At 41.2% G+C, this 17,461-nt stretch overlaps 1 protein-coding gene across 7 annotated transcripts in view; it reads right to left on the bottom strand.

Moving 5' to 3' along the window:
* Nucleotides 1-17,461, bottom strand: part of SLC26A5 (solute carrier family 26 member 5) — a 44,788-nt gene that overhangs the window by 14,637 nt on the left and 12,690 nt on the right. For 2 of the 7 annotated variants that reach the window (XM_075016856.1, XM_075016864.1), the window contains exons 3-14: nucleotides 12,823-13,020; nucleotides 12,472-12,611; nucleotides 9,270-9,380; nucleotides 8,219-8,403; nucleotides 7,423-7,587; nucleotides 5,637-5,789; nucleotides 4,611-4,693; nucleotides 4,364-4,511; nucleotides 3,680-3,793; nucleotides 3,263-3,340; nucleotides 2,051-2,146; nucleotides 366-472 (exon numbers count right to left, since the gene is read on the bottom strand). In XM_075016856.1, the coding sequence (XP_074872957.1) occupies nucleotides 366-472; nucleotides 2,051-2,146; nucleotides 3,263-3,340; nucleotides 3,680-3,793; nucleotides 4,364-4,511; nucleotides 4,611-4,693; nucleotides 5,637-5,789; nucleotides 7,423-7,587; nucleotides 8,219-8,403; nucleotides 9,270-9,380; nucleotides 12,472-12,611; nucleotides 12,823-12,977 (1,535 nt within the window). In that variant the 5' untranslated portion in view covers nucleotides 12,978-13,020. Of the gene's footprint in view, nucleotides 1-365; nucleotides 473-2,050; nucleotides 2,147-3,262; nucleotides 3,341-3,679; nucleotides 3,794-4,363; nucleotides 4,512-4,610; nucleotides 4,694-5,636; nucleotides 5,790-7,422; nucleotides 7,588-8,218; nucleotides 8,404-9,269; nucleotides 9,381-9,452; nucleotides 9,503-12,471; nucleotides 12,612-12,817; nucleotides 13,021-14,390; nucleotides 17,408-17,461 lie in introns of those variants that run through there. The other 5 variants (XM_075016872.1, XM_075016880.1, XM_075016888.1 and 2 more) reach the window with 5 other exon arrangements.

Below are 17,461 nucleotides of genomic sequence, written 5' to 3'. Positions count from 1 at the left end.
TTTAGCATAAACTAAGTTAATAGTAATACAAACACCAGTTATTAACCCAGGCATTATGTAAGTGTGAAATATGGAACTCTAAGGTTTTAATAGAAATGATTGGATGCATATTAAAAATGAAGCAGCTTCCTATTCCTGGGCTTTTGTTTAGAACAGTTTATGCAGGCTTTATCTGGGGTCTTTTATGTAAATTCTGTGACTGAAGCAGCAGAACTGGGCCCTGAGCTGGGACACCCCCAGAGGCCCCAAAGAAGGAGATTTTTCTACCCCTTTAAAAAAAGGAAACTAAAACCAAACACCCCCTCATAATACCTGAATCAGAGAAGGGGGGAGCGGGAGGTGGGCACCGAAAGAGGGAGTCTGACCTTTGTGTTCTGTAAATAACAGTTATCATTGCAAATGCCACAGCAGTCAGCAATCCATAGTCCAGGCCCAGGAAAACAGATGCAACAAAAGCTACAACCCAGATGGCCTAAACATCAAACAAAAGCTGTATATTAAAATGCATCTATGTTTTTGTTAACATAACATAGCTCAGGCTCACATCACACACACCAGCACAGTTCCAGGGGAGATCACACTAACATTTCTCCTTGATGTAGAGCAAGGAAATACCCTATGAAGCAGATATACTGGACTGTTTTATACTTCAAGTGGGACTTGTGAAAAGAGCATTAATCATCTATATTTTCTGGATCACGTTTTACTATGTGTCAGAGAGTCAACCTCCTCTGAAGCTGGCCCTGTAAAATCAGAGTGCTAGGGAGACTACAAGTAGTTTAATTATGTGGCTATACCGCATTGAGCAGAAAACTCATGATACATTGATCGCACAGCAAAATAGCTATGGTGCTATTCAGTGCTCCTACTAACTTCTTCCATCCATAGGCGGAATACATTGTTACGTGCACCAATGCATATGGGGATGTGCACCACCAGTCGAAAAACATATACTGCTGGGTGTGGGTGCTTTGCTAACCAGCTGGGTGGCACCTGAATCTCTCCCAGGCAGCCGTCCAAACGCCCAGCTCAGAGGGAACACTGGTACTGATGTTTGGTTTCATTCAACAGGGAGCAGAACAATCACAAGAACTCAGTCCAGGTATCCAAAAGGTGATGGACCACAGGTGCTGAGTGGGAAGGAATCAGAGAAGTGCAGAGAAACTGGGGGATTTAAACAAAGGACAGCAGGGTGGCAGCTTGTCACGGAAAAAGGGAGCTCCTGCTGTCTGGGGATGGTAGGGCCTGCACCTCTCCCTACAGTGACCTAATGACATGTCTGAGCCAGCAGGACCAGGACTCAGCAGTTTCTCAGGTCTCTCGTGGCAGTGCAAGTCAGATGGTGGTTCCATGGGTGCAAGCCTTGTCCTGATGACTTCAGAGCTCAGAATTCCAAAGCTGGCATTTACCTGCAAGAGTGCTTGCTACCCATCTTGCCGTCCCAGCTCCCGTCCAGCAGCTAACCAGTTTATTTGGGTATTTCTATGGTTCGAATGGTCTTGCACAAATTTTCAACTCCCTCTCAAGACAAGTGGGACACCATCCCAGCAGCCAGTGCTGTATGCCTCAACAGTGAATCATGCAACATCTTAACCTGCTACCATGGAATTACCAAGGCAAAGCGATACCTCCTGCATCACACTGTTGACCCACCGTCAGACTAACCACTCCTCTTCAGTAAAGGAAAAGAGCATGGGGACTGGTTTTCTTACGTTACTTAGGGACACCTGTAGAATCCGGAGGCTTTTGCATGTTCAGCCATATCTCTAGCACGTTGTATTGAAAAAAACCAGTCCTGTTTCCACCTACTGCCAAACTACTTTCAACAGTAGCTGAGCAGCTATCTGCCATTTACAACTGCTGTCAGCAACAGGTTATTTTTCTGGTGTGGCTGGACCCTTGTACTGTAACTTCATCTGATAAAACAATACACTTATTATTGCTTGGAAAGCTTTTGCTGTTTTGTAGATTCTTCAGAAATGCTAAATAGTGGCTTTAAAAAGTAGGAAAAAATGAATTAATGTACACTGTTCTATGCATTTACACTTACCAGTTCGATTTTACTTGTTTTCCAGAAATGTTTAATATCGCCAAACTGTTTAAACATTCCTTTCAGATTCACCATTACAATTGCAGCTAGCACTGTCTAGGAACAAAATGTTATGACACCGTTATTTTACCCTTAAACTATGTCACTCAGAAATAGCTTTCCAAGGTATCATTAAAATGGTCACATTTATATACTTTGTACCATTGACAGGAAGCCACCTGCAAGCATGCTAAATGCACATTCCCTTTAAAGATCAGCTTTTCAGACGACACATTATTACAGTGCGCAATCTCTAAGGCTTTAACAGGCCCACTATCTTGCATGCATGCCACCAGAAATATATTTAAACTTTATCTGAGAAAATAATAAGCAAACAGTATAAAAGTGTGTACTGAATTAATTCTTCCCTCCCTGCTGATCCATTTTAATAGCGTCTTTCCCCCTTGACATCCCATTCAAGAATTCTCAACTCCACACACATTGGAAGTAAAAGGAAATCTTACTTTCATTTTGCAGGAGGAACAAAACGTCTAACATGGCTGGTATTAAACATCAGGGCCATGTCTACACTAGCCAAAAGCTTCGAAATGGCCATTTCAAAGTTTACTAATGAAGCACTAAAGTACATATTCAGCACCTCATTAGCATGTGTGCGCCATAGCACTTTGAAATTGACACGGCTCGCCACCGCGCGGCTCGTCCAGATGGGGCTCCTTTTTCAAAGGACCCTGGCTACTTCGAAGTCCCCTTATTCCTCTGAGCAGATGGGAATAAGGGGACTTCGAAATAGTTGGGGTCCTTTTGAAAAGGAGCCCCATCTGGACGAGCCACATAAATTTCGAAGTGCCGTGGCCACCCACATGCTAATGAGGTGCTGAATATGTATTTCAGAGCTTCATTAGTAACTTCGAAATGGCCATTTGCATGGCAATTTTGAAGTTTTCGGCTAGTGTAGACACGGCCTAGAAGATTACTTTAACTCCTACACTAGACTGTTTTCAAAGGTCACTTAAAATACCCCAACACCAACCAACCAAGGGCCAGATCTGGAAGATGTCAACTGCCCTCCTCAGTCCCACTGACCTCAGTGAGTGTTAAGGGCACTTTGCAAGACTGGGCCTTAAGTTACATTATACAGATTTTTGCGATAGGTAAGTAAACCTAGTTGATGTCTGCTCATACACACAAGATGTACTGGCAATGTTACTATACCTGTGGTAGTGGTTCAAAGAGGTAACCAATAGCCACAATGACTAAGAGAACCATGATTGAGGATAGCGTACCTGCAATCTGAACAAAAAGGGACAACAAAGGACAATTTTGATGAATGAAAACTGACCAAGGCAACAAGGCAGAGTACAAACACTACTGGTTAACCTGCACTGGGTTTTTGGAAATACTGGTGGTTCAGTGATTTTCTGATCCCTCCTCCATTAGTTTTTATATTGATACACCCTCTGTGCTTCCACTTTGGGCTTGCCTAGAGTAGAATACCACGAGACTGCTGTTCACTGTCTCTGGATTAACCAGAGGTGAGAAAGTTGGAACATCTTGTCAAGCAACAGAGTCCATAATCTGGAGTCCCAGAAAAGTAAACATTGCTTAGCCTAAACATTTGGACTGACATACCTGAGTTTTCCCTCCAGTACTCTCCTGAACAAGACTCCGAGACATTGAGCAAGTGATGGCAAAGGTTTGGAAGAAAGATCCTGCAGAATTACATATTCCCAAGGCTATAAGTTCCTGTTTCATATGAGAAAGCAAAATCAAAAGACTCATGCAGAAGAATTCTGCAATACAGAGGGAGGATCCTCTCCATATTACTTTAACAGCTACTTCTAACTGACAGATTTCCTAAGAGGGCATTATTTCCTGTGCTAACAGCACACACACTAGTTAGCTTATATTGCATAATATTTGATGGAAGAACTGGCTTTACATTTTTCCACAGCAACGATTCATGGTTTGAATTGTGAAATGTAAAACATATAGAATTACATAATGCCCATTTTCAGGCTTTATGATTCTAGTTGTCAAATTATAAGCAATATCTTATTCTACACTAATTATTTAGCACTGTTGTGTGTAGTTTAAAAAAAAAACTTGTACTACCTCAGAAATGGCTGCATTTCTGCGGTGGGTCAAGCAATTACTGTATATGTACTTTTTTATGTTATATATTTGAAAAGTAAAAACAAATGTGTATATAATACACCGTGGTTCAACTCAAGGAGCTATTCACATGACATACAGGTTTTTAGTGCTTACATTTTCTTAGGCCAACATATTTAAAAAAATCTGAAGCTAGGTTACCTGATTTCCATCAATCGTGTAGCCATGTTTAAGTGCAAAGATTTTGGCCATTGACACAGCCATTGAAAACCCAACAATTGCAATTGCTAATGCGTCTATAAACACTGCTGGGAGGAGATTTATATCAGGAACTGTTGGAGCAAGTAATCTAGAAGATGAAATAATACAGAGTTACTAAACCACCATACCCACCACACTGAAAAAAAGCACAGCCCGAATACACATACGCTCCATTTTCTGGCCTTACCCTTTAGGGATATCCCCAACAACAGCCACTTCATGTGTGTTGGACAGATTCATTCCAGCTGAAATTCCAGTAGCTATTACTACCTACAATCACACAAGTAAACTTGTTTAGAAGATCAGTTTATTTAGTCACATGCACACACATGAATAAAAACAAAGACAGTGAAATCAGAGGGGGAAAGCTACCATTGGAACCAATGCTGAGAGTGACAGTACATGGATGTGATGGAAAATATTAGTCTTAGCTTCCCAAGGTTTGGGCAACCAAGGAGCGAAAAGGAAATCTTTCCCTCTGCCCCACAATCCCATCCTTCAGTTCCGCTGTCTTTACACAAAACTGAAGTGGGACATCTGGAAGTACAGTCTCTCTTTTCAGTCAGACTGACACTGCTTAGCCAAACCTTGGGCATTGCTCATGAACCATAACATTGCAAAATAAAAAAAATATTCAAGGAGACACTAACAAGAAGCACGCTAAATGGCGTTTATCATTTAACCGAGCGCGCCTCATTGAGGTAGCTAGGCAGTGTCACCTTCATATAAGGGCCCTCATGGGAATGTAGAACTATTAATGTAGAACAAAACAGTTTCTGGTAAATATAAATACATAAACAAATTACTTCAACCTTGAAGTAAAGATCAAATCCAAAAATTCATAGAAATTGTGTAGTCAAAATTACCCTTCCAATGACAGTCTAACATTCAACTCTCCTAGCTGTAGGAAGAGTTTGTTATGTGTTTTTCATACATTGCTGCATTTGGAATCCCCAGAGATATCTTTATCCAAGAGCCCAAGAAGATATTAATAGGTATTAACTCAATAAGGTACTACACAAATTACTCTCAATACTTATAGGATTTATTAAAAAATGAAATCCTTTCTACAGGCTTTTGAGAATTATCCTAAATAATCTATAGCAGATACACTCTTCACAATGAAATTCCACAGGACTTTTCTATGTATGCTTCATGTGTGAAATATCCTGTGTACATGCACAAAATATACAATTACTCACACGTGACTTACCACAATGATCTCCATAGGAATAGGAACTGGCAATTTCTTCTTAAACCGGTCATTAATTTCTTTGCCACTCAGCAGCAAAACAATACATGTCAATCCAATAATTAAGGTTGCAATATTGGTTTTTGCAATATTTGAAAGTACAGCAATTAAACTCTGCAATATAATAAAATTCTGATAAGTATCAGCGAGATAGCCAAATTAGTCTGTATCTTCAAAAACAAGTAGTAGTCCTGTGGTACCTTCATCAGAAGGTCTTTGCCCACAAAAGCTTATGCTCCAAAATGTTAGTCTATAAGGTGCCAAAATTCTGATAGTTATTTCACAAAGACTGTATTTGTCCAAAAATATATGCATTCAGTTGCTTGATAAATCATTGGGAAGCAGAGATGTGTGGTTTTTTGCACTTTTGCTTATTACCAGAGTATGAAAGGACCTCACAAACTATAGAGAAAATACATAGGATCTCCTGCGCCTCCTTATTTTTAAAATCCTAGCAGTAAATATCTGAGTAAATAAATACATCATTAAAGCAAGTGCTGGCCACAAAACACAGGACCTATCAAGCTGCTTTGTGGCATTAACACAAACCTTTTTTATGGCCAAAAGATACAATACCAGAGCTCGCCCAGAAACATGCAAGATGTTTGAACCAAGTCTTTATCAGAGGGAAAAACTAAGTCTGAACACCAAATTAAACCATGCTACAACAGTCTCAAGTAACCCCTAGCCAGCCAAATCTGTTTAAAGCTGCATAAACAGTTTTAAAGCTGCTGGACACACCCAGTGAGGTTACCATGGGATTCTTTTTGGTTGGGAGACAGCGATCTTCTGAAATGGCTCCTAAACTGACCAATAAAACCTAAGAGTTCTTTAAAGTTAAAAATGCCTTAAAAGGATGCATTGCCCTGTAGCATTAGTAGAAGGTGTTACAAAAAGAAAACACACCAGGAACAAATCCCAAGCCTTCATGCAGGCAGCCACGCAATTATAGAAGGGTTGTAAATGTTGCACACTATGCTTTGAAAATATTAGCTTTTGCTTCCTAATTGCTTTATGTGCTAACTGCCCCCGCTGCAGGTTTCTGGATAGGTCACGTAAGCATCAAAGCTGGAAAGATTGCCAGTTTCTGGAAAGTTTGCTTATATTTGCACAAATAGATAATTAAATCTATGTTAGGTTTTCTACAGCTTATTATACCATTGTAGTTTTTTTAGTGCTGCAAACTTCTCTACTGGGCTGCCATCAACCAGTTCAAGGGATCATCTCCCATCAGAGATTTTACGGTCACCAATATTCCTCTGTTTAACCTCCTTGTTCTGTTCTCAGAGGCAGATACTGAATTTGGAAAACCAGGCAAAATCTTGTTTTCCAAACCAGTGGGAGAGGGAGATTCTAATTGAGTTCAAGTATCTTCCAGTTTTGAGATCCAACAAAGGGGCAACAATATGCAACATGCACAGAAACTCAGCTGATAAAGGGACATCCTCATTTAGACACTTTATAACCCAGTGCACATGATATCTGATTTTTCAAACCTCAATTGTGCCCATTTTTCAGATCCACACACAATGGCTTAGCAGATGCTTCAGGTTCTAATAATTAAATAGGAGCTTCTGAATATTTTCTAAAGTGCTGTGACTGACATGTGGAGACTGGAGAAGATGATCAAGATACACCACTCATGTGCATTGGATGGGTAGTATGAAAAGAGAAATAACTGCCTAGAAGGGAGTACTGCAGAAAGAGATTGGCGGGGGGAGCACATCCTTTTAAGACAGTTACTTACATATAGAACTGAAAGGGCTCCGCTGTAGCGTTTTGTCTTGATTCCAAGCAGATACTTTAACTGAGAGGTGAAGACATGGACTGCCGCGGCAGTAGTGAAGCCTCGTACCAGTGGCTCCGTTAGATAGATGGCTACAAAACCAAACCGAAGGAGACCTAAAGACAACTATTGAACAACAATATGGTCAACTTATGCAACTCAACTGGGCGCTCAATTGTAACGTAAAACTCAGTGTTGTGGAGAACACTGAGCAGATCAGGTTCTGACCAATGCTGACATTAAGCAAACCTGAGACAATTCAAGCAAATCTTGGTTGTCCCTCTAAACCCATATCTATTTCCCTCATTCTACAGTAATAACGGTACAGTGAGCAACCTTCTCACTGATCCAAGCCAGTCTGAGAGGGTTCAATGCCTTCAAGGCTGAAGTGGAGTTAGGATACTCTGTCTGTGTGTGTGACCTAAACCCTATGAGTTATGGAGGGTTTAAAAGAATAGTAGAAAGAGGCTTCCTGGAAGATCGGAGGTGGAAGTGATGAAGGAGGAAAGAGATCTCTGATGTGCCCCCAGCCAAAGCTGAGATGTCGGGAAAAATACCCTATTTCCAAGGGCTCCCTTCATCTTAGGTACATAGTTAGCACAACATAGATCATGGCCCACAGAAGGGTGTTGGGAAATGAGAAGTAGCATTTTACTGTGGGCTGCCTTCCTAACCTGTAGTAATAGTAGTACCTCCTACTATTGTAATTTTGAGAGAATACCTGAACTTGCCCTGCAGCAAGCTCCCAGTTTGTTACCTGTATGATCCCAGAAAGCAAGGTGACAGCCACGGCAACCTTTATCCGCATAGCATCTCTGGCTTTATAGTTTTCAAGGAGATCAGTGTTATTGGTAGAATTAGATTCTATAATATTAAACATTTCATCAGGAGCTTCTCTGACAGCAACTCCACCAATCATCAAACTAATCACTGCAAAGGTTCCTGAAAGGAGACAGGAAAAAATAGGTTCAAATTCTGAATGTCATTTAGGATGACCTTTTACTTGCTTGTCACTTGGGTTCCTTATATAAGTTGAACCTCTCTAATCCAGCATCCTCAGAACCTGACTAGCGCTGGAAGAGAGAATTTGTCAGACCACAGGTGGTCAATATTGTCTACCAGAATTACACATGCTTTCACTAATTAATGAGCTCTTAGACTACTTCGCTGTAATTTACCTCTAAATAACAGCACAGAACACTAAGGCCCAGGCTTGTGACTGTAAACAAAACTTTATGCGACTGTGGAAAACTTGGCCATACCCAGGATAAGTAGTCATCCAAGCTAATTAAAATAAATTTCAAATTACAAATGTTGCTGGATGAGTGTGTGTTCTGGACTAGAGGGGTTCAACGTGTACTATGGAGAAGCTCACGTTTGTATACTTCTGTGGAATTAAACATTTTTCTCTGAACTATTTTAGAGCTTTCAAACAACAAAGCTGCATTTTTAGTAGTGAAACTTGCCCTTGTACTCAGCACCAATACAGAGGTTTACACACTGAACAAATATTCCTGTGGCAGGTATTTTACAGGTACAGAGAAATTAAATAATTTGCCAGGACCACATAGCTAGTTGACAGCAAAGTTGGAGTTCCTGGTGCTCAAGCCCACTCCACTAACTGTTGCTGCTTCTGTTCCTTCACAATTAGAGGACATTAGAGGACAGCACAGTCTGCCAGCATTTGAGACTACAGGAAGCACCAAACAATTTCAAGTTTAATGAAGAAAAGAAACCAATTAATTATTTATCTTTACGAAGTATGATTTAAAAAGGAAAACAGTTCAATTATACACTAAGAGAAATACCTATTGATATGTGTCTGGAAGTCCCAAAAAAAGTATATAGAAAAACAGGATAAAATGAAGAATATAGGCCAAATACTGGGGGAACAGCTGCCAGCAAAGCATAGGCTAACCCTAGAAAATACAATCAGAGAGAAAGGGAGCCATGTTAGGAACAGAGGATGTATTTCAAGATAAATTACATACAGCAAACCGGGTATGTCACATGTCCAATGAGTCATGAGGACAGAATGTTCCTGCACATTTCAATTCAAGGCCTGATCCCACAGCAATCTGACTGAGGAAACATGAAGCTGCGATGACAGGAATGTGTATTTTTAATGGACCATGCCTTCAATCACCACTCCTGCAAACTAACATTGTAGAAAGATAAAATACTAGAAGTTACCTGCTAAAGCATCCCACATTTGCTTTCCTTCCTTTGACAAATATGCATGCCTGTCTTTACTCATTTACACTCACACAACCACATGAGGCTCACTGGGATTGCACCCTGGTGCAAGCTGACAAAAATGTGTCTCAAATGTAAAATACAAGAAAGGACAAAGCAGTCATATCTTGACCTTATCACCGCCACTAGCAAACCAATGGAGTAGAAGAACATAAACTTGTGTTCTGTTGGCAAAGGAAAATATCAGGAGTGGTTCACAGAAGCACTTGCAAATGCCAAGAGAAAGAATCATATAAAAAAGCGGGGGGAACCACAAAATGAAGACCGAAGTTCACTGCTGCTCACCTATAAATCATGTGGGAATGACAACTCCAAGATAAGGGTGCTACAGCTTGTGTTTCCAACATCCAAGAGACATATAATGCCTTTGGCTGGAACATAGAAACACTTTGCCCAGCTAGCATCTAATTTAAAATATTTTGAACATTTGTCATTAAATGTAGGGATAGCAAATATGTAAAATCTGTAGCTAAAAAATAACCTGTACCCAGTATAAAAATCCCTAACAAACTCAAATACATAAAACTAGCCGACTGCACACTGAGGACAGAAATAAAAACCCTCTCACAGGCTGGCGGTTGAATCCTCCATTACACAGTAGTGATGATGCCTGTAAAACCCTCAGACATAGTTGACGGTGTTTTTTTTTTAAACTTGTTCTAAGATTTACGCTATTCAAAGAGGAGAGCATAATCTGTTGATGCAACCTCAAACCAAAACAGGGGACTTCACTTATTCTAGCTAATCCCAGCAGCAGCACTGCCCGAAGTTCCAACTAAAATCCCCAGGGTCCCATTGGGCTGGGCTCTACACAATCACATGCAAAAAGGCTGTGCCCATCCTAGACTTTTTTGGGAAGTCTCATACCGCAGCAATGCCATTGGTGGCGGCAATCATCTGCACACTTTATAGACAGTGGGCTAGTATTTTTCACATGGATCTGAGAGACCTGGTAGTAAAATGATGGTCACCTGGGTCCAGGTTACATGAATGTTCCCATTCATTTTAATGCACCAGCGCTAGTATAACAGGAAACATGGACTTTACCCTTTCAGAAACACTAGCGTGGACAAGACAAGGTTCCTGCCAAAGACTTTACTCCAATTGCAGGGAAGTGGAGTAGGACTTACAAGTTGTTTCAGTGCATTTCAGTGGATTTTCACTACCATGAAGCGTCTCTCCACTTGCCTCCATGAAACACCAGTGCCACCAGCCATTACTCTACACTGGCTGAGAAACAGAGGAGTAACCACTATGTTGTGAAGGAAAAGATAAGGACCAATCTCTGACTCCTGGTCTTGCTGAAGTTACTCTAAGCAGAGGAGTCAAGCCAATCTTATGCCACACCGGCATTCGAGGGATGCTCTAGGTGCCAATGACTTGCACAACTGCAGTGGAGAAGAGGGGACCCATCACTATGCTTGGGATGAACACGTGAGGAGGGAAAAATAAGAAAGGTCTTTTATCAACATGGTGTTCAACCACTTGCCTGCCTTTAAGGCTGGTGAACAGTCTGACTTCAACAAGACTATTCAATCTGATATATTTTGAAAATATTTGATAATAGGTTCTTTGCACCACAGGGAGAAGTGTAGGATGATTCAATGGCTAGAAGCTTAAGGTAGACAAATTCAGATGGGAAAATGCAGGGTAAATTTTTGACAGAGTAACCAACCATTGAAATAATTTACCAATGGTACATGGTGGATTTCCATCATTGGCAGTTTTAAATCAAGTTGGTTGTTTTTCTAACAAGATCTGTTCTAGAAATTATCCAGGGGAAGCTCTATGGCCTGTGATACACAGGAGAGCTCACTAGATGATCACATGGTCCTTTCTAGCCTGGGAAACTGTGAATCAGAGCCTGATTCTTTGGCTGGGTGTTCAGAGAGGAGGATTTCACTTATGACTAACAAGATGTACAACAGCACTTTAATGACAGTTTTTTTTCAATCGGTTTTCGGTATGTTACACTGTTATTACTCATGTGTGATCTCCGTGGAGGTTTGTGCAAAGCAAAGTCCATTACACATCCAGGAGATCACTGCCACAAGAAAATACACAATGGACTAGGACAAGGGTCAAACAACCAAAACAGCAAGAAAAGATTTCCCCCTCCCCAGTTTCGGTAAAAAGCTCAATTAGAGAGTCACAATCCATGTGAACACAAGGTGGTCCTTAATAAATAACACCAAGCCATAATTTTTGTAACCCTTATTAAGAAAAGTGCACACACAATGATTTGTAGTGTGATACATGTTTAATACAGGATGTTCACAAACTTCTTACATATTCTATTTCCTCACACCTTACATATGTGTTTGTACCAGACTTCCTGACTTTCACTCCTGAATCTATTTAATTATGCCAATTTTACTTCACATTTAATTTCGTTTTTTTCTTAAAACATGTGTTGTCCTTCACAGCAGGAATGCTACAAGCTTCCTTGTCCTTTTCAAAATGAAGACTTGATTAGCAACATGATCAAAACACAGATACAGTATCATACCCCATAACATACTGCACATATTAAAGGGGGAGTTTTCCAATGTTTCAAAATAACCTATCCTTTGGTATTCAGATACGAGTTGTTCATTGTTAGGCTTTTAGATGTTCACCATTTATGGAAAATCAGGAGGTTTTTTCTTTTTTCTTTTTTTTTTAATTAAACTTTATAATTATAGCATTAGGAGCCACAAAGAGCCACAGGTTACAGACCCGTGAACTAGGAAGACAATACAAACTTCTTCTCACCTTGAGGAAGCTGCATAACTCCAGTGCTTATACCTGAGACTATGTCTCCAAACAAATATGCTTTCACTGGATAACGGGGAAGCCATTTTAAAATTGGTAAAAAGCTGTAGAGATGAGACTTGGCTTTCTTGGAAGAACAACTGAAAACAAAAAAAGGTAAGAAAGGAGATTACAGCAGAGGAAAATTAACAAGACTATAGTGGCCATTCCCTTGCTCACAAGTTTTTGCAAATCATTCGTTGTGGTTTGCTTATTTATTTTTAGAGAAAGACAATGAGTTATTGGGTATGCAGATTAACCAATTAAAAATTCGTAAGGTTCTGGAAGATCACACACACACACGCACCATACCGACAAGAGCGTGCTATCTTCTGGCTAAGAGGCTGAGGCGTCTTTTCCTTCTTATGCAGCCGCCCTTGTAAGGACTCCTGGTTATATACTGGTCTTTCCACACAGAACATCTGGGTTTGCACAACGCACTCTTCAGGTTCTTGATCACGTTCCATGGTACATTTCAATTATCAGGAATTGAAGGAGACACTCAAGTCTCTACAAAACAAAAGCCCTAGACATTCAAATGTACAGTTTAGCTCATTATTTCTGGAGCATCTAATCTGGGGGGTCCTTCCCTCCAAATCTGGGGGGTTTCAGGACCTCAGTTGGACTACTCTAATACAGGTTGAATCTCGCTAGTCTGGCACCCTCAGGACCTGACTGGTGCTGAACCACAGAATTTGCCGAACCACAGGTCAACATTGTCTAACACATTACCAGCATTCACGCTGATTACTGGGCTCTTAGAAGACATTTAGGGGTAAATTACAGCTCGATAACAGCACAGAACACTAAAAGGAGGACTAGTGACAGTAAACAAACTTTATGGGGCCATGGGAAACTTGTCCACACCCATGCAAAGTGGTCATCTGGCTAACTGAAATCACTCTGGGCCACAGCTGTTGCTGGACTAGAGAGTATGCAGGATTAGAGAGGTTCAACCTGGACAGTGATGAATGCTGTAATAAATGCATTGATAAGCAGCTGTAAAAGTCACAGTTGTGATCTTCATTACACAGAACTGAATATTTCTGCTTTTCTGTTTCAGGTAAAAATCTCCTGCATCAATTAGTTTGCCAGTATGGAAACTCAAATTGAACACAATTAAATTCACTTTCATCCATTCTTCCCCTTTCCCTCATCACAGTCTTTCTGAAGTGGATTGCAAAATTTTAGGGAGATGCATTATTTCTGAGTCATTTCCTGCTACATCTTCATATAAACAATTACTGTAAATAGTATCAGGAGCTGAAACCCTAATATAGCTTCACCTTTGAAATTCACTTCTCTTTATTCTCCTGTTCATCTGCCTCCTGCCCCTAAAAAATTTACACACTTTTTATTCAGCTAGTTTGAAAATACAATCTCTCAGACAAGTAGGGGACGGAAGCAGATACAATCTCTGACTTCCAAGTTTCTTAACACCTCACAAGCAAAGAGGGTTCATCCAGTCTGTTGCACTACATGGACTGTTTCCACAAATCTGGGTACAAAATAATTTTGTATTTTCATTTATGAGCAAGACAACAGGGCTATTAAATATTATGTAAGACAGGAGCTGGCTAATATTAACATCTCAGATTGTAGAAGGAGAACCTGGAGGGACAAGATAAAGCCTTTTAAAAAAAAAAGAAAAGGTCAAACCCAGCCTCAGCACATTTTTTCCTTATTGGCTTTTCAAATAAAGAGCCCGCATGTGCTTCACCTCAGTAACCCTAAAGTTGAAAAGGTACAATAGCACTGATTGCCAGGAATGATGAAACGTTACAGCACGTTAAGACTGGATTCCCCAGTCTGGCCAACCTGTACTGTGGGAGTGGAGAAAATGTTGGTTTTAAACTGCCTTAGGCTACGTCTACACTTACCTGGAAGGTCAACGGATGCTACATGCTTTTTGGTATGCCAACTGCATACCACAAGACAACTCTGCAGCCGTTGACTTCCACAGCTGTCTTCACAGCAGAAGGTAGGACGGAAGCACTCCTGTTGACCTTCCTTAATCCTTGCAGCTTGTGAGGAGTGCTGGGGTCCACACTGACCCTGGAACATGTTGTTTTGTGCACATGTGAAATGACATCCCAGAGAGGTTGATCTTCTGGCATTAGTGTAGATGTAATCTTAAATTCAGGGCTAGCAGGGACAAGTATAGGCCCTGGTGCAAGTTAGGCCCCAAAGAGCTAGTCCAGAGAGCAGGAATCAGCTGGATATACACGTTTCATGATTTCCCTTTGGCTGAGCCATGCCCCAGACAGTAGTGACCAGATCAGACTGGAGCATAGGAGTTGCATTCACACTAACACAAATTTCAGATTACAATTGGGCATTAATCTTCTTATCTGTTCAGTGTTTTGGGTTGAATGTATTTTAACTTTTACCCGCTAAGGCCCCAATCCCCTCCTGGCCCAACACGCAAGCTTTCTCTGTACTAGTAGTCCTTCTGGCTTCAGTGAGACTTCTCATACCTGCAGAGTGACATGGGACTAAATATTTGCAGGATCAGGACTTAAGATCGTTAGCAAAAGAAGGCATTGAGGCTACACCAACAACGGATACAGATATGTCATTGGGTGGCGGGGAGAAGGAATGATCACGTGACTGATAAAATAACCTTTTTCTACTCACCAATTTTCCAGCTGAGGCACTTGACACAGACCACGTTAGTTGTAATTTTACTTTATAAATTCAAAGACACCCCAGTCAAAGCAAAGGCAAACCAGAGTTGCAGAGAAAATGACTGGCAGCAAGCCAGAGAGAACTGTGACCACCAACAGGTACTAACTGAGGAGGATCATGAGTCAAAACTGCTTAATGATCATGGCGGAGTCCAAGTGAAAAGTCATGGTTTATGACATCATCTAAAGTCTGGACTCTCATCCCACTTAGACTAATGCAAATCTGGAGCAACTTCACTGACATTAAAGATGGATATTATTTAGTTATAAAATGGATGTTATTTTGGTTCAGATTTAATTAGGAAAAAACAATTAAGTGACATTTTGTATGGAACTTCAGTCATATTGAACTTTTTCTTACAGCACAGAAACTAATTTACAGACTAATAAAGTAGGCTGAAAGTGACATCTATGTATCAAGTGCTGTTCACCCATGCAGAAGACCCAGTCAGACTGAGTGGACAAGTTATGATTACTGCCCCGGCACGGAAACGTGAGTATGTATGCTACATACACTGATAATGAGGTGATGTGGAACACTTCTGTTAAATTCCAGCCTAAAACCTTCAAATCCAGAGATGAGACCTCATTTAGTGCATGATCCAAAGCTGGCAAGTCAGTGGAATGGTACCCACTGATTTCAGTGAACTCTGGATCAGGTCCTTGCACCCCAATACAGCAATGTACTGAAGCACATGCTTATCCTTTGGCAAGGAAGGAGTCCCACTGAAGTCAAGCCATCACTTAATCATCACATGCTTAAGTTAAATTGTGCTTGTGTGTTTGGCTGGATCAGGCCATAAATGCACAAATATTAAACAATTTACCAGCCAGACGCTCACATAACTCTAAAAAGAACATGTGTTCAGTGAATCAAGTCCAACAGGATTTAAAGCCATCCAGCATACACAAACCGTGTGACTGCCCCCAAGAGCTAACCACTTTGAGGGCTAAGTAGTGCTCAACTTAATGAGTAGAGTCTCTACCAACGATTTGCAACCTTTCTAGACTACTGCTCCACTTTCAGAAGCCTGATTTCTCTTGCGTACCCCAACTTTTAATCTCATTTAAAAAACACTTGCTTACAAAAGTCAGTCAAACGTACTAAAGAATCACAGTGCACCATTACTGAAAAACTGCTCACTTCCATTTTTTACCTTATCACCATAAAATAAAATGAATTGGAATAAAGATACCATGCCTACATTTCAGTATAAACAAGTCATTGTCCAAAACTAATTTACCCAACTTCCTGAGGGCGTTTTATGTAATGGGTTGTAAAAGTAGGCAAATATTTAGATGAGTTGATGTTCCCTCTGCAAGAGCACTGTGTAATAAAGGTACCTGTACCAGTGGCTCAGAGCCACTGATTTAAACAATCTCCCTCACAGAGCTGCCCACTGACTTGTAAGGCTCAGTAAGGAATCTTGTGGGGATAAGCCAGACAAACAATTAACACCTCTCCACTACACCCCCAAAACAATGGGAAGCTTTGTTACCTGTGGAACTCTCTCTTTGGTCAAGTGGCAACTCCTATATTGCCCTGCAAAGGAGAGCTGGGATAGTAAGGTCCCTCTCTCACTGGGGAAGAGAGAGTGGCTTACATCCCATTATGGTGACTCCCTTGTGGTTGTGTGTTGATACGGAAGCAGCAAGCCCAGCTTCATAGGCAAAATGACTATGAGGAAGTGAAGTTACCGAGGGATTTTGTGGGTCGAAAACTACACACAATGAAAGGCTGCTCTGTACTTAACAACAAAGACTGAACTACTAGGGAATAAGAGCAGAGCAGTCCCCAACAGGCAAAACATGCAGCCAAGTAAAGCACCATGAAATCTGGGGCATCAAACTGTCTCAAATTTCATGGTATCCCATGCAGCTAAATGCTGCCTATGGGCTCTGGCTTTGGCTGCCCTCACTCCCCGGCCCCACTCAGTGCTGGTCTGACCAACCTCTGACCCCATCCGCCAGCAGTCCTCCTGTCCCCACATCCTCTAGCCAGCCCAGGACTCACCAGGCACAGGAGAGCAGCTCTCATGGGCTGGAGGTCTGAGCACGGGGCAGTCACGCAGCAGGCGAGAAACGACACTTTAAAAAAGTCACTTCGCGACAGCTGGCTGCATGGCTGCTCCTCCCACCCACGCCTTCCGGCCCTTCTGTTTCAGTTTGCTGACTCACCTGGGCTGCCTGTCACTACAGTAAATGGTGTCTGGGCCAGGATAGTGGGCAACCTCTTTCCCCTACAGCTTTGGCCATCCTCTCCC

Source organism: Carettochelys insculpta, chromosome 1, assembly GCF_033958435.1.
Source record: "Carettochelys insculpta isolate YL-2023 chromosome 1, ASM3395843v1, whole genome shotgun sequence".
Taxonomy (NCBI): domain Eukaryota; kingdom Metazoa; phylum Chordata; order Testudines; family Carettochelyidae; genus Carettochelys; species Carettochelys insculpta.
Note: the sequence above shows the minus strand (reverse complement) of the source record. Positions and strands in the feature narration are given on the sequence as shown.